General features: G+C 41.3%; 1 protein-coding gene across 1 annotated transcript; it reads right to left on the minus strand.

The window, feature by feature from the left end:
- Positions 1-690: 690 nt before the first annotated feature.
- On the minus strand, positions 691-26887 carry LOC134179178 (CCR4-NOT transcription complex subunit 1-like). Its single transcript, XM_062646072.1, has 56 exons — positions 26758-26887; positions 26580-26690; positions 26433-26525; positions 26304-26372; positions 25040-25094; positions 24920-24976; positions 24644-24790; positions 24433-24508; positions 24030-24125; positions 23886-23962; positions 23150-23310; positions 22982-23095; positions 22872-22925; positions 21890-22017; positions 21023-21155; positions 20837-20953; positions 20524-20643; positions 20199-20321; positions 18781-18902; positions 18515-18725; positions 17021-17449; positions 16229-16464; positions 16086-16164; positions 15811-15873; positions 15010-15082; positions 14869-14948; positions 14134-14460; positions 13955-14071; positions 13426-13539; positions 10961-11038; positions 10836-10892; positions 10152-10328; positions 9951-10091; positions 9190-9345; positions 8986-9129; positions 8703-8807; positions 8298-8399; positions 8043-8231; positions 7011-7159; positions 6842-6950; positions 6673-6771; positions 6507-6574; positions 6307-6448; positions 5783-5875; positions 5598-5717; positions 4865-4990; positions 3820-3983; positions 3646-3763; positions 2095-2196; positions 1863-2036; positions 1721-1804; positions 1595-1663; positions 1333-1513; positions 1147-1279; positions 959-1093; positions 691-897 (listed from the first exon to the last, which is right to left on the minus strand). The coding sequence occupies exons 1-56, from the start codon at positions 26857-26859 to the stop codon at positions 813-815; spliced, it is 6984 nt and encodes a 2327-aa protein (XP_062502056.1). The 5' UTR covers positions 26860-26887; the 3' UTR covers positions 691-812.
- Positions 26888-26898: the final 11 nt, after the last annotated feature.

Genomic DNA, 26898 nt, shown 5'->3' on the forward strand with positions numbered 1-26898 from the left:
TGACTTGAACTTGCGACCCTTCAAGGTCCCGGATGTAAACACTCCGTAAGATGACTCTCTAATCAACTGAGCTATCGCAACACCACACACACACACACACACACACACACACACACACACACACACACACACACACACACACACACACACACACTGTGAGTGACAGAGTAAGAGAGAGGGGTGAGTGAGTGGTGTGAGAGAAATCCTGGATCCGCCCCTGTATTGTACATTGAGAAATATGGTTTGGGTGGTCTACTGTCTTTGTAGGATACCTGTGTGTCCGTATTTACATACCCATTGTATTGTACGGAGACAGGAAAAGGACGGGATCTACCCATCAGAGTCACTGTTGTAAACTACTGGTAGCCAAGTAGCAGTTCTGTTGTAGGCATGGGATCCCATGCAGTAGAATGTAGAAGTACGACCATCTTCAAAACTGATTACAGTAGTGACGTCTCAATTTTTATTTACGATGACAATAATGCAGTAATCTGTTGGTCTAGTCTAGTCAAATCGGTCTGTCCTGAGATGGTTGTGTTGGGAGCTTTGTGTATTCCAACATGTTGAAAACCTTCATAATTTGAGTAAAAAACATGATCTGACACATGCACAGAATCAGTCACTGTCAGTTTGTGTATATTAAGTGTATCACGTGTACAAGAGATCTGACCCACCAATTGTGCTACCAAATCATAGTCCAACAAAAACGACGATTTGTATTCATACTAAACCAGTACGGAATCACGACAGTTAACTTTTGTCAATATACAACAATCTGTCTATACACTTCTAGCGACCCTAGCTTGTTAGCATCATGCTTCAGCTGTTTCCTCCCTCGTCAGAGACTGACCCGTTTGCTTCTGTTGCATGCAGCTTCGAGCGACCGACTCAAACAGCCTGAGTGACAAACAAACGTCAACATTACATACCAATGGTATTTTGTTGTTTATCATTGTACTTTTCGATCTCTGGTGCACAGTGAACAAACTGGTGGTGCCAGAACTTGTATGTGTGATTTCTGATCAGTTCAATGAATGTGATCAACAAGCCCCATGGATGCGGTCGATTCACGATCAAACGTTCGAGAAGAACCCTACAAACACGGCCATTATCCTCACGCTTGTTGCACTGTGGATACGGCGTTACCGCGTTATTTGTTCTTGAATTGCTTCTGAGTTTGCTTCGGCAAAGAGGTAGAGAAGCACACAGCTGAAGTAGTGCGTGTGACTGTTTGGATATCGAAGTTGGTTTGCAACGGCATTCAAAAACAAATATCGACCTAAAGGGAAAGATCTAGCAATATCGATGACAGTTGTGTCTTATTGTTATTACCTTCTGTGTCTAAATCGACGGCAAGATTCTGGAAGATGTCCATGTGGGACGAGTGCGTGATAGTCGACGATGATGGTGTACCACTCCGACTGTGTATGTACGCAATAGCTTGCATTCCAACATACAAAACTAGAGCATTCATCAGTGAGACATTGTAGCGTGTCCCTGATTCAATGGAAGTCTGTAAATCAGATAAACACACAGTAAACCCCATCACTTGCAACTGTATGCTACTTGCATTCGATATTCACACTTGACAGACCTGAAGATGACTTCTTAGTTCAGATAGGAATGTGACTGGTGCCCTTGTCTTGATGTACGAATCAAGGTCCTTCAGAGAAGCGACACATCTATAAAACGGCAACATTTCAATTGAGCAGGAACCGACCTTTTTGAATGTCCCGGACTGAATGGCAGCAGAGACATTTGTTAGTATCCGTGGAGCATGTGCGATGTCCGTCAGTAGATCAACCTTTCGGGGCATCCTGCACATTAGCCACACGTAACACAGTGTGATCGACATTTCGTACCTTCAGGTTTGGTGTGAACGGGTCTGGTAGGCGCATGTTTCGAGGGAAAGCGCTCAGTATGAGATTCCTCATTTGAATGCAGTTCGGTGGAATGACATCACAGAAGCTGAAGTGATAGTCACACAGAAACTCTGGGAAGTCGTGCAGCAACACGAGCAGTAATCGCAACGTTCCCTATCACGGCAGTCGGTTAGAACACAGAAATGGCCGGCGATCAACCATACACACGCACTCTGTAGAGAAGCTGTGTCGATTTGGCAAGTTCTGCGTTTCTAAGAAACGGAGCCAAGAAACGGAAGAGATCGAGGAGCAGCTGCTGGTATAGTCCCCATCCCTACAAGTTTACCATACACATTAGTTCTTACATTAGTCATCACAACTAGACAGACACAGACAGAGAGATAGACAAATGGACAGACAGACAGGCACACAGACAGGCAGACAGACACCAAATTGTGCTGTTAAATCAAAAACTGCACTAATTGACATATCTAATGTTGAAACTGTCACACACAAACAGACAGACAAAGCACAGTTGCCACTGTCTCTAACAGTGTGTACCCATAATTCATAATACATTGCAATGTCAGTGCATACAGCTTGATTGTCTGGCTGTCAATTACCTCTACTTTCTAGAGTTCTCTGCTTTCTCACATTTAGTCAACGACAACAAACAATCAGTCGTAATTATCTCAATGTCACAACATTCATGTCTTAAACGTTTCATATTCATTAATTCTTGTATGTAGACAGACTCACGTTACTACTCATACTGTAGTATACAGCTATTTCAAGGTGTACAGTTGACCGAATTATGCCAAGCATTTTAGCAATTATGCTGGCATAGTATGCTACTAATTGTCGTTCCCCTTATGCCACTAATTTTTACCAAAATTATTCTCCAATTATGCTTGTTGATATTAACAGATCTTATTATTATTTGTAGTCTCCAAAACCACAATGTTACTACATTCCGCTACGTCTGCTTAACCCTGCGATTGAAACAGCAATGACAGTCACAATGCTGTCAATGCAATCTTGTTTGATTTACCGTTGCCAGATGAAACTGATGTCTCTGGTATTTCAAAGAGCTCGTCACTGGTCTGACACAAGTCACAATATACATTACTAGTCATCGCTTTAAGACCGGAATCTGGGATAATCTGTAGCCTGGATATGGTATGAGCACATGATGGGTGTGACCCCTATATTTTGACTGATTATGTGGCATAATGCTGCTGTGCCGCATTACTCAACTAGGGTTGTCCACAGCATACAAATGGCACTGCACTGTGCCCTGCCTTGGTTTCAGCTTGGTCCAGGTCCACGCTGCTTTGCTGAGTAGGCAGCGATTTTGACATTAACAATGGACTTTGTATTTTGAAAAATGGGAAAGTTGTTTAAGGCAAACAAGTTAGTTCTATGAATATAGTGCCTGGGATGCTTAGTTTGAAGATAAGACCAATAATTAATAAGGCAAAGACCACTGTATGTTATACAATCACTCAAAGAGCAACAGTGGTTGCCATGCACTGCCCACTACCTACATCACTACCTCTTGGTATTCTTACTCTGGCCATGAGCATGTAGACAGATCTAAGGCACGTCTTTGTGCCTGATAGGGGATTCAGTGACAACAGTTTGTGAAGTGAAGCATGTCAGTAGGCAAACCAGTATCAAAGCTTCGTGTGTGGGCGTGACCACAAACTTAGTGTGGGGGCGTGATCACTGTTGTGCCTTGCAAATATCCTAGAGACAACCATGCTTGACTATGCATTCTGACCTTTTGCTGTATACTCGATCCAAGAAGCTTTCCAATCATCGTCCTATGAGATGTGAGTTCGAGCCAAGCGAATGCAAATCCGGGAGCACGTGCTGGTCGGAGGTTATGAAACGTGTTGCTAATAATTGACACCAAAATTATCACTAAAACGTATTCTGTGTACATTGGATGTACCTGAATGACTGCAGGACTTGGAAGTTGATGGAGTCGAAGATGGGATCGGGGACGTTCAGCTCTTGTAGCAACATTACCATCAGCCGATGATACGGCAACTGCTGGAATTCCGTCCGTCTCACTTCGTGGTCTTGCACCAACACATTGACGACAGTAGAGAGGACCTACAGCGACAAAAACCAATACACACACACACACACACACACACACACACACACACACACACACACCAATACTCAACAAGAACATGTTACAGCATGTACCACAATCCAAGACATTTTTGATGGCGATTTCTCTTCAGTTTTGTTTGGCTAGTGACATGCTGTCTATCTAATTTCCACAACATCCATAAGGTTGACTAGTCCTCCTCCTACAAATTGCCTTCAAATGGTAACGTGTTGTTGACTCCCAATGTACGAGACATTTTGCCCACGGTAGAGTAATGCCTATAGCCAGTGCTGTAGGAGCGAAATTTAAACCTATGCGGCCTAGCGCGTGGTCTACATAACACCCTCGTCAAATGACACAACCATTACTTTGCTTGATTGATAATCTTACAACTTGTTCTCACAGAATTTCAGAGCAGTAGACAAAGTAGCTAGGCAATGTAGTTTCTATGCATGTGCATTACAGTTTATCAAGTAATTTACCTTCAAAAAATAATTAATTATTTAATTACCTAGCATCAGGACCAGAGGTGCAGTTTTCGTGATGCAAACCAAAGTCACCTTCTTGAAAAACTGAGCGGCCATGGTTGCACAGGCTGTGTGGCGTCCTACGGTCGTGCTATAGGTCATGCAGATTGATGTACTTGGCCATCGTTGCATGCAGTTTGAAGATCTAGGGATAATATTACAGGAAATGCTCACATGGCAACATCTAGCTGATCGAAATATCAGACCAGGTGTTCTGTTATCTAGTTAGACGTATGTCTGTCACCAAGTGAGCGTGATATCACTGTTTTAGTGACTGAGAAGACGGGGAATGAAATATAGAATCAACTGACATTTCACGTGTGTTTTCATTGCATTGCGACAGGTCTTACCTTGTTCAGCAGGTTGATTTTGGTGACTGTGTTTGTTGGATCGCCCGAATGCTTCACCAAAACTACGATTAGTTTTACGTATGCATCCATAGTGTGGTAGCACTTTGCTCTAGCCAGTCCCGGGTTCTGTAAACAGCATGTTCAGACTCAATTATGGTAACTAAGGCAAAATACAAACAAACAGACAGATGGACAAATGGACAGACAGATAGACAGACAGACAGACAGACAGACAGATGAAAAAATTGCTAATCCGAAAGAGGAGATACTACCACAAGGACCCGGCTCAGAGTACGACGGACAGATGGACAGACAGATAGATATATGGACAGACAAACAGACAGACATATGGACAGACAGGCAGAGAGACAGACACATGGACAGACAAACAGATAGACAGACAGACATACGGACAAACATATAGACAGATGGACAGACAGACAGATGGACAAACAGACAGACATATGGACAGACAAACAAATAGACATACATATGGACATATAGACAGACAAGCACACAGACAGATGGACAGACAAACATACATACAAACAGACAGACAGAAATATGGACAGAAGACAGACAGATAGACACCCAAATTGTTCTGTTGAATCAAACAGCACTAATTGACACATCTAATGTTGAAACTGTCAGACAAACAAACAGACAAACAAAGCACAGTTACCATTGTCCCTATTTGTCGTCTACGCCACCAAGATGATTCACAAACACTCACATTCATCCTGTGCTCGGACAGATTCAGGTTTCTATAGCAGAGCTCCACACACATCTCAGTGCTGATACGGAAGAATCTTGATATCAAATCATCAGACTTGAGCATTCCATGCTGATGTAACTATTGTGTGCAATAAGAAATACAATAACTGAAGTCAACAGCAATAAACACATTTGGTCACCAACCTTTCCAAGGTATGCAGCATAAAGCTTCTCGCTGTCTCGTGACGATATCGGTTGATGAAACAGCCTGACCCACTCGGTCAGGAGATACTCAACCTTAACATAGAATTCCACATTCAACAAGTGCACACACTATCCTGCTGCAATGCATACTGATACACATTGTAAAATTCACTGTTTCAGAGGCCCTTCTGGCCATTTCAATTTTTAATTTCAATTTTTAATTTTTAATTTAAAATTTTTTAACTTACATTTTAATTTTCAATTTTTAAATTTATATTCTTAGTTTCTAAATTTTAATTATTTTTACCTTTTTGACTTACACTTGTCTCTGTTTGATTGAATACAACGCAAAATCATCTGTTGCTCCTACACCATAGAGTCACAAAGGAACCGTGACTTGTGGTCGTAAATACTTACTGATGCTACCATTATGCTCAAGTTTATGTTTGAATGATCTAGTTTAGTGTGACTAACTTTTTCAGTTTCTAACCATAAAAGAGGGTATACTCATTGACGTGCTTTACCTTCTCGTGAAGACCTGGAGGATCATCAAAATCAGCTGTCGTTGGAGCGACTGCGGTTGGTAACAGTTTGTCATCACCACCACCATAACCGACTTCGATTTGTTCACGTCCGATACGTACGACTTCCAGGAGAGACGTCAGTCTACAACAAACTTGCCGTAATTGAACGAGAACGTGCAGCACACACAAGGGTATGTTACCCCTCGGGCGGATGTCTGGCATTCGCAGCGAGTCTCGCCAACGTGTCCAACACGTGATACAGATCACCCTGAAACACAGGCCACACGTCAACACAGAATCAGATTACTGACTGTAACGACATCATGTCGACACTACTACAGCTGCCTCATAAAACACCCAACTTACTTGCGAAATAGGACAATCTTGTTTCTCCTCGATGAAGTAGAGACGCGCAAGTCGCATGCAGAATGTAACCGCAGCAAAATTTAAGCCGTTTTCCATCGCCTATAAATGAACCATTGAATGGTATGTGTTGAGTTACGACAGCAGTGGTTTGTCACTATATGTGCACAACCTGTGCCATGTGAATGTCGAGCTCTCGCATGTTAACTAGTTGTGCCCTGATGAGCAAGTCAACCGCTTCGACGTTAAACTTGATTTCTTCTCTCGACTCCAATAATATCCTATAAACAATAGTTAAGTATTTGACTATCTTGTTATTACCTTTGAGTTGATTAGGTTACCTTGTTGAATGCTTGCTGGCCCACACTGGTCCATATGCACGAGGATCCTGCAGTCCTCTTAGGACAAGGAGGTGGCAGTCGCGGAAACGAACAGCAAGGTCTTTGTCTGTCAACTGCTGTGCCATTCCCTCCAAAAGTCCCTCCATTGCCTAAACAAGAGAAAATCACTGTAAAAGACACACAAACAGACAGACATACGGGTGGACAGATAGACAGACAGATGGATGGATGGATATATTTTACCATATAACTATAAGCAAGCTAATACAGAAATCTGATAGTTCTGTAAAATATACAGTAGTGGACAAAGTATTTGCCGGGTATTTTTTTGTTAATTTTTCATCATATTCTGCACTGAATATGCTTTGATAAGTTGTAATGTAAACCTAATCGGCTTTTAACTAGGTTGTAACAATAATCTTAAATTGCAACAACCAACTGATTTAGACTCAATTCTGTACCAATTAGCACTATTGTGGGTCAAAATGTCCAATTTCAGTCACTATAGTAATCATAAATGGCATTCTCTGAACCGGTTTCGAAAAACTGTATTGAGTCCTATTACCGGCAGAGAGATATTTTGAAGTATTTCATATCATTCTATTCTCAGATGTTGGTTCTAATTATTCGTCAGGTCACTACTGACCAACGTACCTAGGTTAAAACACAAACATCTTGAAAATCACTTGAAATTTCTTGCCCGGTAAATACTTTTGTCCACTACTGTACGTGCAAATTAGCAGACCATCTAATGCAAAAGTTACATTGCTCGTGTGGACTTGGCATGGATGGATAGACAGACAAACAGACAGACAGATAAATAGACACTGACAGATAAACAGATAGACCGATAGACAGACAGACGAACAAATGGATAGACAGACAAATAACAGACAGACAGATGGATGGATATACAAACAGATAGACAGACAGACAAACAAATGGATACAAACAGATAAATGGATGGACAGATAAACAGATAGACAGACTAATAGGCAGACTCGCTATACCATGCCCACACATTGCCATTACTTTCTGCAGAAGCAGCAGAGCAGATGCCGCATCTCCCCTCATCAGCAACACCTGCTGCAGAGTATCATACAACAGATGCATGGCCATCACGTGACTGTTTGACGGCGGAGCGGCAGTAGCATTCAAATCTTGTTGCAGTTCTTGTGCACACTTCTCCAAAATATGAACAACCTCATCAGCCGGATAACCCTGGCAACACGACAACACACTGACATTACTCATTAATTGTATTGCTAATCCTTTGTGACAGTCTACTTGAGTGATCTTTGTGGGTGGTTGCTTTGGTGGTAAAAATCCAGGAACGCAGTTGGCAAACTCTTCGTAGACCCTAGCTTGTTGACTTGTGACACCTCCAACCTTCAACATATCAAATGTGTTATCAAGTTGGTATTACTACTGAAGTGTGTGTGTGTGTGGTGTGTGTGTGTGTGTGTGTGTGTGTGTGTGTGTGTGTGTGTGTGTGTGTGTGTGTGTTTGTGTGTACTACACTACGTAATAGCTAAGTAAGACTGCCTCCACTCTCTGTCTGTTGTTATCACACGCGAAGATGTACAGTGTAGCGTATGTTATGGAACCGTTAGCTGGATCTATGATCTACACTACTGCAACAACGCTTTGTCCCATATCAACATTTTAATTGCTGTTTCCAATTGCTGTTACCTTGTGGCGCAATGGCTCAGGCATTCTCTCTGCTTGGTATGTCAGGATTTTATGATTGCAGTATCTTCTTCCGTCTGTACGAGCGAGTTTCCTTAGGTCAAACTCCTATGACAATATAGACATTACACATGCACGCTCGCATGAACAGACAGGCAAACAACGACAGGCAGACAACGACAGACAGACAAAGACAGACAGACAAGACAGATGAACAGTAAGACAGACAGACAGACAGACAGACAAACAGAAAGAAAAGAACAAAACAGCAACAAAACTTCTCAACCTCTCCAAGCCTCTTGTCCATCTCCGGCACAGCCTTTTCCATTGCCGTCTTTTGAACAAACGCACAAGCAAGCTCAACGTTGTCAACAGCAACAGCATCGGCCGCTTTTTCAATCATTTGCTTCTGTGAGTCGTTCGGTGTTGCCTATAACAACGACAAACATACAAAACCAAACACACAATTTTGTCATACTGTTCAACAAACCATCAGATAACGACTGAACGCTTGCTTCAAGTTGTTACTGATACTCATACACAGTGGCTCGCGACACGTGATCATCGCCATGCCAGCGGTGAGATGACGAACCATGTGGTGAGCAGCCATCCTCATTCTGCCCTCTTCAGGATCGAGTGCAAAATCCTACAAAGAACAAACGCATGATATGATCAGTAGATGATACAATACAACCGATGGACGTTTGCAGTCACAGCACAGTGACTGGAAGCATCGTGGTTAACATTATGTGAAATCTGGTGGTTCGGACTGTAAACAGCATGTGTGTCAGAGCTACAAGTGTGGCACTAGTCTGTCTGTCTGTCTGTCCATGTGTCTGTCTGTCTGTCTGTCACCTAATCATGGTGATTTAGATAGATTATTTGATTTTGACATTTAAGGTCAAGTCCATTAATTAATGACTATGATGTTTGCAAGGACTGATTTGTATTTAAAAAATCCTAGCATATGTACAAGTAGAATCTGTATGAGAATAAATTATCTGTCTGTCTGTCTGTCTGTCTGTCTGTCTGTCAAGAATCAAAGTTTCTAAAATCTGAATAACAACTCAAAGCCATCAATGATGGGATCGCACAACCCACATGCCAACCGTGTGAGTTGATTGAATGGAATTATTAATTCTAATTTATTTGTTAACTTATCAATTATTGACTTGTGCCCATTTTCAAACCCGTCCAAGATTTGTTAGACCTTCATATTTTGAAAATTTCATAACAAGTGTTGTGACTCACTTTCTTCAAAATATGTTCCGTCGTCGTGACGGCAATCTTGATCGATCGTTCCACCACGGGATTAATCAGCTCCTGCACTGATCTCTCCACAGATGGCTTGACATACTGTTTGAGTATAGGATGAGCTTGAAACAAAGCCAACTAAACAAACAACAAGCAGACATCTTGCTGTGCTCAACACGTCACACCAATGGGCCTCACATCTCCATTTATCTGTAGATGATCTTTTAGACCAGCCAATGCTGTCACATTGATGTCCGTGTAATAGAAATTTGGATGATGAACAACGGGAGCCGCAGGACCATCAGGAGGCAACGAGAGCTGCGTGAATCGTCGTACCTTGTCTGCATTAGACAGAAGTCCCTTTGTCTTCACATCCTGGGCAACATTATTACATCAGTGATAAGTGTATAGTACCATACGATCCCTGCCTGTTTTCATATTTTAGTTCACACCAATGGGAATGATCAGTAGATTGCTCCACTTATTGTTAGCTCAACTGATGACACGTTGACTAACTTTTATAGATAAACCAACAGGCATAGAGACAAACAGACAAGACAGACAAGAAAAAACAGAGACACACATACAATTGGACAGACAGACAGACAGACTAACCCTAGGATAGACAGACAAACAAACAGACAGACAGACAGATAGACAGAGATAGACAGAGAGACAGACAGACAGATAGACTAACCCTCGGATAGACAGACAGACAGGCAGACAGACAGACAGACACATAGACAGACAGAAAAACCGACCAACCAACAGACAAACAGATAGACAAACCAGCATACACACACACACACACACAAATTCGAATTCCAGTTTTAATAGACAAAAATGCATTAAGTTAACCAGTCAGTATCTTGCCACATTTACCTTCAGCTCAACTGACAATGCCTTGCATAAGACTTCAACTTCAAACTTGAGGTTCAGCTGGATAATGACAGTAGAGGTTTATTGATGAAACAATAGAAGAAAAACAAGCATGTGATGACCATTACCTTTACATTGGGCAGCGAATGCATTTCAACAAGAACACCAAGTATAGCCATCGTCCATGGGTTGGGAGGTTTGAAGACCTGAAAAAGACAAGTCACTGAAATTGCATAAAATGTAGTCATGTCCAACCACAAAGCAGTAAATAACACACTAGAGGTTGAGTACCCTAACTGTGTTCGAGGATGTCTCATACACACAGCACGCTACTCAATGCCTGATACTACATGATGTGTGGTAGACACAGACACACAACAGACAGACATGAATATATCTCTTGCACATCCATGGAACCAGGAGGTCATGCAGGGTTTTCCAGGCAACTCCCAACTTGCGTACGAGCCAGGAATTTTTGAGCTGTGATTGCAACAAGGACCCTTCTAAAATGAACCGTGAAATGAAATGCAGCATCATTCCTAAGACTTAACAATTATCTCATTTATCCAAAGCAATCATTGGATGAAATGCAAGGGTATCACCTCAAGTAAAGGCGGCATCAAATAGAATGGTACATTTGAAGTAAAATAAATCATTTTGGCTCAGTCCTCTACTGTAAATCCAGAAATTTTCGTACTCATGAAATTTTTGTTATTTTCGTACAGATACCTGGTTGTACTAAAATAACATGAATACTAAAATTTATAGATAAATGCACTTGAATTCGGCTACAGTACAGTGCTGATGTAAAATAACATGTGGACGAACTACTAAGTACTAAAATTTCTGGATTTACAGTACCTGTTTAGTACCTGTAACACAACCACATCTGGTTCAGACAACGGACTTGCGTACAGGGAGACCAAGCTTGCGTACATGTACGCATAAAATGTATTGTGAAAAACACTGGTCATGCCTAGTGCAGCTGAGAAGGACAACGACTTTGCAGCAGCAAAGAGTGAACAACAATAGGCAACCAAATATAACAAGGAAAACCAGAGAAAAACAACGTCTTCAAGATCAGGTCTGATTGCATTCCTCTGGTCTTCGAGCACTTCAGCCAATTGGGATGGAGAGCAAACCAATTTTTCCAAACTTTGCAAAAGTTGTCTGTAGATGAAGACGATAGAAAGAACATAAGTAGTTTTTAAGACCTTTTGGAGAAGATGCTTTTCAGTTGCCTTACAGAGATGCAATGCGAGAGTGATCTCAAGAAAGCTGTGTAGACTTCATCATTCTAGACATGAAGATTTAGATTTTGACTCATTTGATAAAAATTAGTTTGTTGTTAAGGTTGTTATTGTACTTGTTGGTGGCTCTTCTAGAGCTGTTGGACACTCACGTAGTTAGTGTTACTGTTTTTGCTGTAGCTATGATATATGAAATATATGTATTTTGACAGACAGACAGACAGACAGACAGACAGACAGACAGACAGACACACAAACATAGACAGACGGATGAATAGACAGACAGACAGACAGACAGACACAGACAAACAAACACAAACACAGACAGACGGATGGACCCTGACTCCGGTAAATAAGTGAAGTTAGAGAACTCTTTGGCACATCAATGGGCACTTGATGCTCTTCCAAAGGCAGCCCTAAAAGATGGGACAGCAGCAACTCGAACAGAAAAGCTGAAAAATGACAAATACGCCAAAAAGGCACGTCCTTGTGGAACTACACTGAATTTCATTCCTTTGGTGATGGAGCACTTTGGTCGGTGGGGGCAAGAGGCCCAAAAATATCTCAACCAGCTCTCATCAACAGCAACATGGACAACTGAGTGCAGACAGGACGAGTTCAAGAACTACTAGAGGACGCAGTTCTCAATTGCGACGCAGAAGTGCAATGCAAGAGTGTTACCGCAGAAGATGAGCAGAGTCCAGTATAGTGGTGACTCAGGTGGTGCCATTAGTAACTCTGTTAGCTTATTGTCAACTGTTTGACTCTTAGTCGTACTCAGGGACCTCTTGGGTCCTACTTCTTTTAGAACTTGCTGAATTTTAGCGTAGACTGTAGTAATGTCTTGTATAAGAAATATATGTATTGACAGACAAACAGACAGACAGACAAACACAGACAGACAGACAAACACAGACAGACAGACAAACACAGACAGACAGACAAACACAGACAGACAGACAAACACAGACAGACAGACGAATAGACAGAGACACAGACACACTCACACACAAACTCAGATACATACAAATATACAAACAAGCACAGACAAGCACAAACAAATCCAAGACAGACATGACAAACACACAGACAACCACCACTCTTATAGTATCCTAAAGTCTCCCCATCCCATCATATCTGTGTCCTACAGTATTAAAAATTTAATACCTTTTTGTGCTACAGAACAGTACCAACCACATATCCAAACGTTGATATTAATTTTACCCATTGGTTATTCACAAAAAACCAGCCGCACTATCTTTAGTCATTTAGTATTACCCACACATTGATTCTGTTTGTTGCTATAGCAACATGAGTAGCTAGCTGACTGCTTCGGTTCTTACCGATGACTTATGACCACAAGCTTCCAGAACTTTAGTCACAAATGGCACAACATACAACATTTCTTGTGCTCCTTTGGTGTAGGCTTCCAAAAGAAGATGCTTCATGGCGACATCCTAAAACAACCAATTGTAAAGTATGTACAAACACACTCAGATGTATATGCATACATAGCACATACGGACACAGACAGACACACAGACACAGACACAGACACAGACACAGACACTCATGTCCACTCCAGTCAATGACCAGGTACTCATTTTATACTCCTGAGTTGAGAGAAGCAATTGTGTGTAAGTTTCTTGCTTAAGGAAATTATGCCATAGTTCGCCATCACTGTGACTTGAACCTGCAAACCTGCAAGGTCCCAGATGTTTTCATTCTCCAAATGCACTCTCTCTAACTAATTGAGCTACAGCAAGCACCACACACACACACACACACACACACACACACACACACACACACACACACACACACACACACACACACACACACACACACACATGAATGTAACACTAAATCAACCTTCTGCAAGACAGGAACACTCCGCACAAGAGTCAACAGGCCAAGCCAGTGACCCAGATTTTTCAACAACGAGCGATCCGAAAACCCTGCATCACCTTTGTTCGTATGAAGCAAAACCTAAACCAGAAACACACACAAATAACAATCATGTCAAGGTTGTAGAAGTAATCTGGCACTGCCTTGATGTTCCTGTATGTTTCCGCAAGAGTGAAGCTTCCCAATGAGTTTTCTTTGTGTAATTCAACAAAGGAAGCATACGTGGTGTGGTAGTTAGGCTCAATGCTGACTCGTTTTAACACCAAGTAGTGAGCGAGCCATTTCCAATGTTTCCCTTCGATTAGGTCTTTGATTTCGTCTGCTTTCTGATGCAAGTTCTGTTGTGTTAAGTTGTTGAAAACAAATCCTACTTTTTCTTGGATATCTTCTGGTGGGATGGAAAAGCCGGGTATAGACTCAACGGCCATTAGAAGAGTGTCAATGTTGGTTGTGTTGGCTATTGAAGGTCCCTGGTAATGCAAAAAACTTTTTTATTTGCAGTGAAAAGTTTCTTACACACATGCATGCATGCACACGCACGCACGCACGCACGCACGCACACACACACACACACACACCAACAAGGACGAGCGTGGGTCCACCCCAAGTTCTACAGCATCAAGCAATTGAACGTTTAGATACCACTAAGAGACATCCTAAATACCTAATCAACTAGGCAGATATGACATGCTCTAGCAGCACCAAAACTATACCTCGTACGAACAACAAACACTCTACTGACACACGTGGAAGCATCACCACATAGACAAACCCCAAAACGAGAGCTAAACCACCAGCAACTAAATTAATATTCACTTTACATCATTTAAACACGAATCTCCTGACATACCCAAACGAGCAAGATGAGACTGTAATACCTGATCTTTGACTGCGGGTATGGGTGCTGTTGTAGTCGAAGCTGTTACATCAGTCGAGTTGCCAGCCAGTTTGGTAGCAGCTACAACACAAACGAGCATAAACACACCAACAACGTAGAGACACCGGTTGCTCCGTCTCACTACTTCTTGCAGTCTGGATGGGCGTTGACATGGCCACCGTTCTGGAGAGAACAGGAAGTAACGGTCCTGTCACCTGAATGCAAAGACACCATGCGAGTAATGACTCAAATAACTGAAATCTACGAGTCATAAGAACGGAACTTCAAGAATTCACGTGACTTGTGAGGAGGGTATACTAATGGGGTTCTATTCTCACCAAATCTCCGTGGTTGCCAATCGAAATTACCATATATGGGTGTCATGCCTCAGGAATGTATGGTATGCAAGCGAGTGACCAATCATAATCCCTTATTCTTTGTGTTGCCAGCGACAACAAAAGACAATGGCTGGGTAGCCAATCACTGCACGCTGTTTGGCATGAGATAAAATTAGTTACAAAGACGTCAAGTTTGATTAGAAAGAGAAACATTGTATTTCAAGTAATGCCACCTGGAAATCTATTAGGCAGACAGACAGACAGACGAACATAACAAAATGCATGACAAACCAAACGGCACAAAAACGACCAGAGACAGACTATACAGCCAAACGTGAAATACATCATTTCAAACTTCTCTTTCTAGTTGATTAAATTCAGCAAGAGCATCCAATCTTGCTGCCGTAGTACGCACAAACGTGAAGCATCATGCATTTGTTATGTATGCGACTCCATTTGCTAAGACGATAGCAAATGTTTCAATCAATTTCAACTCGACTCTACTCCAGATAGAAGCTACTCTTGCAAACTATTGCTTCGTAGCTTTCATTTGAAGTGACGCTCGACGCAGGTTCACGTATTACTAGTGACAAGAAGTTACTGACCATGGCAACTGATGGTTGACTTGGACGTGGAGGGTCTCTGCTTTGTTGGCCATACTCAACACTCTGGAAAGACACCACAATAGATGATATATGAAGAGACAAAGGTAGGCACGCAAACAGACACACAAACACCCAGACAGACAGACAAACACCCAAACAGGCAGACAAAAGTATTAATTATTTACTCCAACGTCTAAGACCTCAAATTCATCAAACTCCACGTCACAATGAAACAAACGATTTGATTGCGATCGCAAATGCCCACACCCACGCACCTGGATAAGGTGAGGAGGAAAGTCACAGAAATGAGAAATGGCAGCCACGTGTTGACAATACTGAGGATATTCCTTCAGTCTGAGAGAAAAAACACTAAACAATTCACATACTTCACTAGCAAATTACAGCACAAAGAGCTTGCCTGGTCTTGAACTTGTCTAATGCAGCAACACCAAACAGGTGCATGTTTGTTCCAGGAGGCTTCTTGAGTGCTTCCAACACATAGCGAAGAGCCGTGCCAAGGAACATGTAGGTTACGAGACTGTGCTCTATGAGGCCACCGAATAGAGAGCCGGTGATGCGTAGTTCCTTCTCTGGATAGTGAGGGAAGAAGCGATACTCTTCAAACAAGTTTCTGAGCATGCAGAGATAGACGTCCTGTAGTAGAATGAAGTGAAAGAACAACATTGCCTTGAATTGTTTTTAGTGATGAAATGGAAATGTTTGTTGACAAATGTAACAATTGATTAGTAGATTATTCACAGAAGATGTACGACAGACAGACAAACAGACAGACAGACAAACAGAAAACAGACAGACAAACAGAAAAACAGACAGACAGACAAACGGACAAACAGAGGGAGGGATAGACGGATGGACAGACAGATAGACGAATGGACAGACAGACAGATTGTTATATTTGAACTCTTACTCTACCAATAACAACGCTAACTTTACGTATGTATAACAATAACAGTCAATGAACAAAATGTTGAACGTCTTTATCATACAGAAAATCACCAAAATTGCACTAGACAGACAGACAGAACAACACAGAGAAAAAGACAGACAGACAGACATAAACAGACAGACAAACATAGATAAACAGACAGATCAACATAAACGACAGAAAAATGGACAAACAAACATAATAAAATGCATGACAAACCAAACAACACAATGATCGACCAGAGACAAACTACATCATTTCAACCTTCTCTTTCTGGTTAGTTGAATTCTTAAACATCTTCAACGTTTCCAAAACCGCATCCAAAGGCATCTTACAATTGTAAATTCTCTGAAAGTACGAATTCGCTTCGTCTTCAATTTCCTTCGTAAAGACATGATCCATGCCAGGAATCGCATCCTGTCTAACTGACGTTGCGGGCTGAGCAAGCGGTAGAGCGGATCTCGAAGGCTGAATTGTCTGTAACTGTGAGTGATGTTTCATGCCGGCTAAAAGCCCAGACGTGAACGAATCTCCTGTAGGTAACCCTCCTGTCAGACCAGTCCCGAGTAACTGTTGAGAATCGCTTCCCTGCAAGCCCATTTGCACCGTAGGTGGAGGTATCGAAACTGGAGTGGACGACGGGAGAGTAAGAGGTTTGACTGATTGTGTAGGAAGATTTGTACCACCAACAGCCTGGACAGCATGAACATAATGAATGATACATAATCCTCGTTGTGTGAAGCTTGTGGTTGCCATTGAAACTATATATATTTCAAATCTACTTGTATATATGCCTTGAGAATCAATTACTAACAGACAGACAGACACACACAGATGGACGGACAGACAGATGGACAGAGACAGACAGACAGCAAGACAGACAAACATAAACAGACAGACAAACATAAACAGACAGACAGACAGAGACAGACAGACAGACAGACAGATTGTTATATTAGAACTCTTACTCTACCAATAACATTTGCTAACTTATGTATGCATAACAATAACAGTCAATGAACAAAATGTTGAACGTCTTTATCATACAGAAAATCATCAAAATTGCACTTAGACAGCTTCGACAACTTTTTAAAAATCACGAGAGTTGCAAGACTGTACAACTATAGACAATTCTTTCTCCATCTATCTCTAAAGTCTGTTTCGCTGCTTTTTCCATTTGCATCTTTTGAAAGTTTGAAGATCTTATCGAGATAGTCTTCAGCCATAGGGCTCCAAAGTGTAAAAAAACCAGTGGAATACATGTTGTATCAGATCCTGCTATAGACTGCTGTTGACCATATTTGTCATTTTGCGTTTTTCTCTCAACTCAGCTGCATAACCTGATATTTTGGCAGCTTATTGTACGATGTCACAAAAATGTGGACGAGCAAGTGAAATGTCCAGGTCTTTCTCAAGTGTCCAGTGGGATCATATGTTGTTATATCCGGCCTGTTCTCAGAGTCAGTATACCTATTTCTTGGCTCAACTTGATGAGGAATATTTAACTCGTCTAAACATTTAGCCCAAGTTGACAGACAGACAGACAGACAGACAGACAGAGACAGACATAAACAGACCGACAGTATATACATATGGTAAACACCTTTGAAAAACAATCTGAAACAACAATTGGACACTACACAGAAATTATAACCTTGATTCTATAAACGAGTAATTGATATCAAACCCAACATTAAATATTTGTTTGACAAAATTTGTCATTTTGCAATCGAGCATCATCGTCATCATTAAACATACCAAAGACTGCTGACCAGATGAAAACACTCCAGACATTCCCGGAGCCGCTAGTTGCACTCTACCACCAGGTGTGAGACTAGAATCAAAGCCTTTCACCGGCTGCGGCTGCTGTTGACTCAACAGTAAGTGAGACGGTCGCATTCTTGGCATGATCGGTCCAAACTCGTCGATGAGTTGGTGAATTATCTCTACAGAATCGGAATTGGGTGGCCTACAAGAGAGTCGATCAGCAATTTGTGTTCAGTAACAGTCACTCATTGTCTTACACTTGACAGGCCTGCAACACGGTGAGCATTGTTGTTGTGACCTCCGATGGCAGCTGCAATGCCTTGTCTGTATTGCTAGTCCTTTGTTTCAGATACAACGCACAAGCAGTAACAAATGGTTCCTGCATCAGCAAATACAGTGATGTAACAACGATTTTCTAAACATGTCCATGTATCAATTAATCGTATTAGAAATACATACAGTATCACAAATTCTAGTATAAAGCCCAAATTGTGTGTGTGTGTGTGTGTGTGTGTGTGTGTGTGTGTGTGTGTGTTTACGATTTGCGGCCACATCTTTTGTCCGTTCACAAATGAAATCGGCATGCACACTTGATCCACCAAGGAAAAGGTTTGTGTAAAATTCTTTAAAAAATTGCACAGGGTTGGTCCCCTCTCGAGGGGTTGACCCTCGTGTAACAATTTCAATGATGCAAACGCTACACATTCTAGTTCATTCAAACACGTGCCCACGCCAGTCCTATGTAGACTGTACGTGTCATCGTCCTCTGCAAAGCTTCGAGCAATCGAATATTTCTTGCTGATTAAAGCGCTACTCATCTAGCGCTTTTGTTTCTCTCCAAATTCTGATTGAATTTGCACCAAATCCAACCTACACGTTTTCCGCAGCAAGCGTTACACGGGCAGTGTGTCGATTTCTATCGTAAAAGCACAAAAAGCAAGATTCGAATTCATTCAGCACATCCGGGAATTCTCAACAAAGATTGCAAGTCAATTGTCCAACACACTCTCAGACTGTGTCTTCCGTCAGAACACTACAGTATCTTACCCGTACGAAGGACGGGCTTGAATCTAGTAGTAAATAAAAATAAAATAAATAGTAAATCAATCAATCAATAAATAAATAGATAAATAAACAAACAAACAAACAAACAAATAAATAAATAAATAAAACGTAGAGATGTCTGTTAACACAGCGTATTGAAAAGGTATTCATCGTGGGCTTGGTATGAGACAAAGAGACTCTATAGTGGAAAGAATTCCAGGATTTGTTGAGGCATCTCTTAAGATGAAAATACTACAGGCTAAATTCCTTAAACGAGCCACAGAATCAAGAATGAACTTGTGAGAGGACTGGCATTGCTAATAGTTACACAAGTTATCCTGGACACGAATTGGATATGGTAGATGGTAATATGTTTCCGTGTAGGTTAATTAATTAAGTGATTTTGTGTGTTAGTTATGTCATTTGTCTACATGTGCGTGTGTTTTATGTTGCCCCTATGAGGGAACTACACCAGATGTGGTGTGATAAAAATAAATTATTATTATTATATTATTATTAAAACAAACAAAAAAGCAAGAATTCACATAAGTGTGTCAAAAAATAAGCCTAACTGAAAACCAATAACAGTCTCTAGTAAATACTCATTTGTGTACGTGTACTGTTGTCTTACTTGGTGCTCCCTAATACGATCTGTCATCCATTTGTCAAGCTTGAGAAATTCTCGTCGAGAAGCCAAAACAGCCAAGTCGATGACAAACTGAAATCGTGTTCCATTCAGCAGCAACGACAAAGCCTATAGTGCACACATACACACACGGACAAACACACACACACACGAACAAACACCAATACGGACAAACACACACACAGACAAACACATACACACACAGACAAATACACACACACAGACAAACAAACAAACACACACACACACACACACACACACACAATCTGAGTCATCAATAAAATATTACTAAGAGCTGCTGCAAGCAAACCTTAAGCTCGTGAGCAACTTCCAGTACACGAATCAGTCTTGCTTGATCAAATGGCTCGCCCTTCAAGTACCAATCAGCCATACCCTGTAGCATCTGAGACCTCACTGTCGATGCCGACAGCTACATCAAACAGGTCAACAGGAAATAAATGGGCTACCACAGTCGCCATACGATTTTACACGTTTAAAGCGCAGAAAGTCATTCTGCAAGTTTCTATCCAAACATTCGAAACGTAGAGCAGCAAAAGAGCAATGTATTACAACTAAGTAATATCAATGATTCATGCTGATGAGTCCGAAGAATAACAACTTACTGGTGAGTTCCATGCAAACTGCAGCACACCCAACGTGTTGGAGTTGGATGAATAACCGGCCAAAAAGACGGGCAACAGATGGCTAAACAGTTCTGACTGCAGGGTGTTCCACCGAGGCTGATAACGTCACACGAATACACCAGTTGAGTATGAAAACTAATGACGTATTTCATGAATGTAAGATACCTTGACTTGTAGTATGGCAAGCATTAGCACGTCCGGGCAGTGTTTGAGAGGAAACGTCAACAATGTCAGCACAGGATCATATTGTCCGGCTTCGGCCAAAAGCATCAACGTCTCGATGAGTTCAAGTGACATCCTGCATGCACACATATTAAGTATAAAAATAGATATTAATTTATTAATTTATTTTATAAATTACTAAATTTACGATTTACATTATAGATTGTATAATTAATAATTTATTATTTATTGAATATTAATAATATTAAGTTATTTTTTAAATGTTCATTGTTTGGTCACACTAATTTCTGATTTTTGGAGTGCATCAAAGGATAACATATTCAGTCCACCCCCGGATGTCTGTGTGTTGTTATGCCCCTCCATGATGGGCAAGTGGGGTCTTTACCCCCATCTGGGCACCCACCAACCCAGCAGGGTACATGTTTCTGTGTAGTCCACGCAGTGATCAATGACTAGCCAATTCGATATAGATTGCAGGCATTACAGTGACTGTAAACTCGGAACAGCACGCCTAGTGGATATCAATGACCACCAGGAAAGCTCTGAATGTCATCGTCAACGGACCATTCACCAGACCACAGAAACTCCCCAACGACTGAAACGAGTCATAGTCTCATGGACAAAGCTAGAGAAACATGAGAAAGAAAGACAGACAAGTTTCATAATTTACTGTCGTCACTGGGGTTTGAACCCCCAAACCATGGAGTGGTAGCCATTGTCACTAACTACTAAGCCACGATGTATTATTATTGTATTATTGTAGATATTCTGTCTATTGTTACAGTAATTGCACGTGTTTCCATTTACGTTTACACATTGTACCTACCATCATGTTGTTAGGTTGCTTACCACATCATAATCTGTTTGTTTTCCTGGTCGGGTGGCGTTTTGAGTGAGTCTACTTTCACAGCATGCCATACGTAATCACCAAATGAGAAGTCGGCGGTTCCAGTCACACCAAACTTGATCCACGAAAGCTAGACAAACAGGAAAAAGGTGAAATCATTTCATGCTAAGAGGAGACGTCTGTTTTTGTCAACATTTTTACAAAGAAATAAAACTTTTTGTTTGGGTAAAGCAAAAGTTTTTTGTTTCTTGTGTGTAAAAGCCTTTTGACATCAAACAGCATTCAATTTACATTGCAACAGATGTGGGCATTGACCCCTTTCACACTAGGAAAACGTAATCCACGTAAACGTCATAAACATGCCTACCCATGTTATGTGATGGCATTTAGAACATGTACTCATCATGGCTGCCAGTCTCTTCGCAAAGATAGTTCTCTATTTTGGGTACAGTACTGTACGTCCATCTATGCCATAAGAACAGGATAAAGAGGGAACTGCATGGGTAGGTGTGGTGCCACGTGCACCTGCCAATGCCAATTGAATCCACTTCAAACCACCTCAGCATGTGGTTTGAACGAATTCACATTCAATACGATTTGACAACCAATGCGATATACATACATATATTATAAACACGCACACAAAAACATATACGCACACAAAAACACACACACACACAGACAGACACACACACACACAGACACACACACACAGACACAGACACACACACACACACACACACACACACACACACACACACACACACACACAAGACCAAACATACATTCATGTCCTAGTACTTTCTGTAACTTTGAAATTTGATTCTGCCTACCCATTCATGTCAGTAAGAGACATTACAAGAGATAGAACAATCATTGTAATTCAGTGTACTTTGAGTGTAGTGTGAAAAGGTCTTTAAAATGTTAACAAAAACATAGACCCTAAGCCACCACATCCTACTACTAACACCTCAACTCACTTACTTGTCCCTCAATGTTCTTCCACACTCTGTACAGAATCTGAACTGGAAACAAGCCCTAAAAGCAATTTTAATCGTCTAAACTAAAACTACTACAAACAGTGATTGACAGACGTTTGTTGCTCTCTTGTATATCTTCATTATGACACTTAGTCCTTCGGGATCTTTGACGATAAAGCCCGGATGGTCGAGGTTTTCCATCACTTCCTGCCAGTTCAAGTCGGGAGCCTGAAACGTGGACGTGTTACATTAGCGTCATCATACGTCTATTGAAGTACCAACCAGTTCTCTCACAATGTCGACAAAGACCTCAAAGTTCCACGTGCTAGCTGATGTCGGTAGTTCTTGAGGTTTATCTTTTTCCCATAAAGGGCTTGATGGACCGTTGAGACTTTGGAGTGGTAATTGGTCTAACAGGCCGCTGTGAATTCGCACCATAAGCCCTAACAACAGAGATTACAATTTATGAAGCATACAATTCTGCGTCTGTACACAGAACCAGAAACAAGTCAAAGTATCAAAATTTACTCGCGTACAGGAGGTAAGATAATGGGCACCGATTTTTTCTGTTGGTTGTCTGTCTGTCTGTCTGTCTGTCAATACATATATGTTCAAAGAACAACACTATTACATTCTAGTCTGGCCCAAATGGCCGACGCCATAATTTAACTACGTGCGAATGAACTGTCTGTCTGCCTGTAGTCTGTCTCTTGTCTGTCTGTCTGTAGTCTGTCTATCTGTCTGTCTCTTCTCTGTCTGTCTGTCTGTCTGTAGTCTGTCTCTTGTCCATCTGTCTGTTTGTTGTCTGTCTGTCTGTCTGTTTGGATCGGGTTGCTTGTGAGTGTTCATCCATTTATACAATCAATTACTGCACTCTGTCTATATGCACACTATGCAAGCACACTAAAACATGCAACAAATATCACATACTACTAAATAGTGATAATATCTCACACAATCTCACGCAAACAGAAAAGCCTAACAAACAGTTATGATTATAAGAGGTGATGATACTTACCAATACACTTTGCAACACACAAAGGTGTAAGACTTTCTGCATTGACTTGCTTGACAACGTCTCTGAATAACTCATGACTACAAGAGAGACATACATGGCAATACAACTAAATCTCTGTGAAGATGACTGTCAGATCAATCACACCTGGACGTTGCATGGTATCCCATTTCTTCCATTATATCACAGAGTTCTAAGTAAGCCACTGTGGCAGGTCCAGTTACAGCACACTCTGGTAATAATCTTTAAAAAATGAGAAGTGAGCAGTGGTGTGTGTGTGTGTGTGTGTGTGTGTGTGTGTGTGTGTGTGTGTGCATGTGTGTGTGTGTGTGTGTGTGTGTGTGCGTGCATGTGTTTGTGTGTGTGTGCATGTGTTTGTGTGTGTGTGTGTTTGTGTGTGTGTGTGTGTGTGTGTGTGGTGTGTGTGTGTGTGTGTGTGTGTGTGTGTGTGTGTGTGGTGTGTGTGTGTGCATGTGTGTGTGTGTGTGTGTGTGTGTGTGTGTGTGTGTGTGTGTGTGTGTGTGTGTGTGTTGCGTGTAATAAAACCAACTTGTCTTGAGCAATATCTTGGTCTGCAGGATAAAGCAATGGAGAAAGAACAACAGGAACTCTCTCACGTGGAAAGTCTACGCCCAAGAAATTATCAAACACTCCACAGACACTCAACAACTCATGCAAACCTCAAAAACAAGTAACAGAAAAACAAACAAACAAATAAACAAAAATAAACAACCAAAAGAACAAAGCTACTAAAGACTCACCTCTTCTAAGAGCAGTCACAAAAGCAGTTAGCTGCTCTTTCTGAACTCCAACTTGTTCGGGAGGCGACAGAAGCAAGTGTGACAGCAGCAGATGAAGTACTTCAATGGCAACATCGTTCAGACCTCCTTCTTGACCAGAACTGATGTCTACAAAATAGGATAAGTTTGAACAACAATATCATGCGTTATAGTTGAACAAGTCCAGAATAAGTCTGACTGTTAGTTTACTGATCAAGATCATGCTGCACGTGTACACTGATTTGCCTGCTGACATACCAACATCAGTGTAAGAGTGGAGCAGATCTGGTAGTTTGCTCTTCAAGAACTGATTTGCTAAACAAACATAATAAATGACATAATAACACCGACAAAGTCAGCAAACAATAATAATCACACCTTCAGTCCGTAGCTCAAGATCTGATGACTTCAACAGTCCAATACCAAAAACAGCCTATGCAAAACTCCTTACAGTAAGCCAACATAGTAGCCTCTGATACAGACAGACAGACAGACAGACACAGATTTGACAGACAGATAGACAGACACGATTGACAGACAGACAATCCAGTAAACTAAATTTTGGTTTGTAGGCTCCATAGAGGAGGTTTTTAATTCTACTTGTTATATATTTGTGTAATCTAGAGTAGTTGTGACACTTATTGTTCATTAGCTTTAGTTTCACCTGTATTAGCTTTGATCTATAAAAGTATATGAAGAGTTGACAGACAGACTGACAGACAAACAGAATCAAGTTTATTGTCAACAATCTTCACTAGTACAACAATTACTGTTAAAACGAAATGTTCTACCCATAGTCCAAAACTATTGCTAATGTGTAAAACACTGAATGTCTCTATCAATGACAAATAAAGAACAAAAAACTGAAAATGTCTGTCTGTCTTCTTGATAACATGGATGGATGAATAAACACCACGATGTGCATGGCCACCATAGAAGACAGAAAAAGACAGACAGACAGACAGACAAAGGAACAACAGATGAGAAGACAGAAAACGAGAAATCTCAGCTCTCACCAATGACATTGACTGTACTGTTCTACCCAGTTTTTCAGCCACTAGTCGTCTCCGGGTAGTCTGCATTGTTTTTATGTTTTTATAATGTAGTGCTAGTGAACTCTCGTAGTTATGGAACTTTAGTTACTTTGCTAACATTGTAAGCATTATAGACGTGTGTTTAAAATACCTGTTATCTGGCAGACAAACAGACAGACAGGCAGGTAGGCAGGCAAACAGACAGACAGACAAGCAGACAATTATTTGAACCAGCTGGCTAAGAGATTGAGAGATGTAGAAAGTGGATCAAGTAAAGCACAGTTTAGAGGACAATGGAGAAAGAGACTATCAATATGCCTTCAGAAGTCCAATTCCAATGTAATATTGAGAAAACTTAGAAGAATTGCAGAGGGAAATGAAGAATTGGATGACAATGAGAGAGACATCCAGAACATCAATCATTAGAATTTTAGTAGTATTCAATCTGTATGTCTCAGTAGATGGACATTAGCTTAGCAGTTTTACCTATAGTGTCCTTGTAAAATTTTGCTTTTTGTGTTCAATAGTGAAAGACAGGCAGACAGACAGACAGACAGACAGACAGGCAACAACAAACATAAAGACGACGCAGCAGTCCGTCATCTTACCTCCTGCACGCGAGTAAGTCTCAAAATTCGGGACAACTGCTGAAACAATAACCCCGACGACCTCAGAGCCTACAGCACAAGCGACACCGTTACACTCACACTCAACCATCTCTGCGACCCTCCTCACACCTTCAATTCCGGATTCTCCAAACCATAGCACAAAACTGACGCACAGTATGGCTTTATGATCAACGTCCCAGCCTCTTGAATCAACAACTGCACCTACACAGACCGAAAACTTGCACAAAATGTGAGAGGCTCGTCGTCGCTGCCAACCTGATGAAAGTCCTTCCCGCCGCTTTGTTTTCCATCTGTGCTCAAATCTATGTGACTCAGTAGACAGCGGAATAAATGCCTATCTGCTTCAAAGCCGTATTTCTCCACCAGCTACGTCGACGGACGTCCAAATCGGCGTGAACAAATCGAACAAAGAAAAACGACGAGTGCGACTCACGTCGGCCAGCTCTGCAACGCTCGACTTATAGTTCTTCTTGTTAAGATTCGACACGAGATACGAGATGTAGGAAAGAGCCAACGTCCTAGGATTTACAGACATTTTTGCCACCTCGTCCGCTCCAACAGTCAACCGCACCTA

This window comes from Corticium candelabrum, chromosome 4 (genome assembly GCF_963422355.1).
Source record: "Corticium candelabrum chromosome 4, ooCorCand1.1, whole genome shotgun sequence".
Lineage (NCBI taxonomy): Eukaryota > Metazoa > Porifera > Homoscleromorpha > Homosclerophorida > Plakinidae > Corticium > Corticium candelabrum.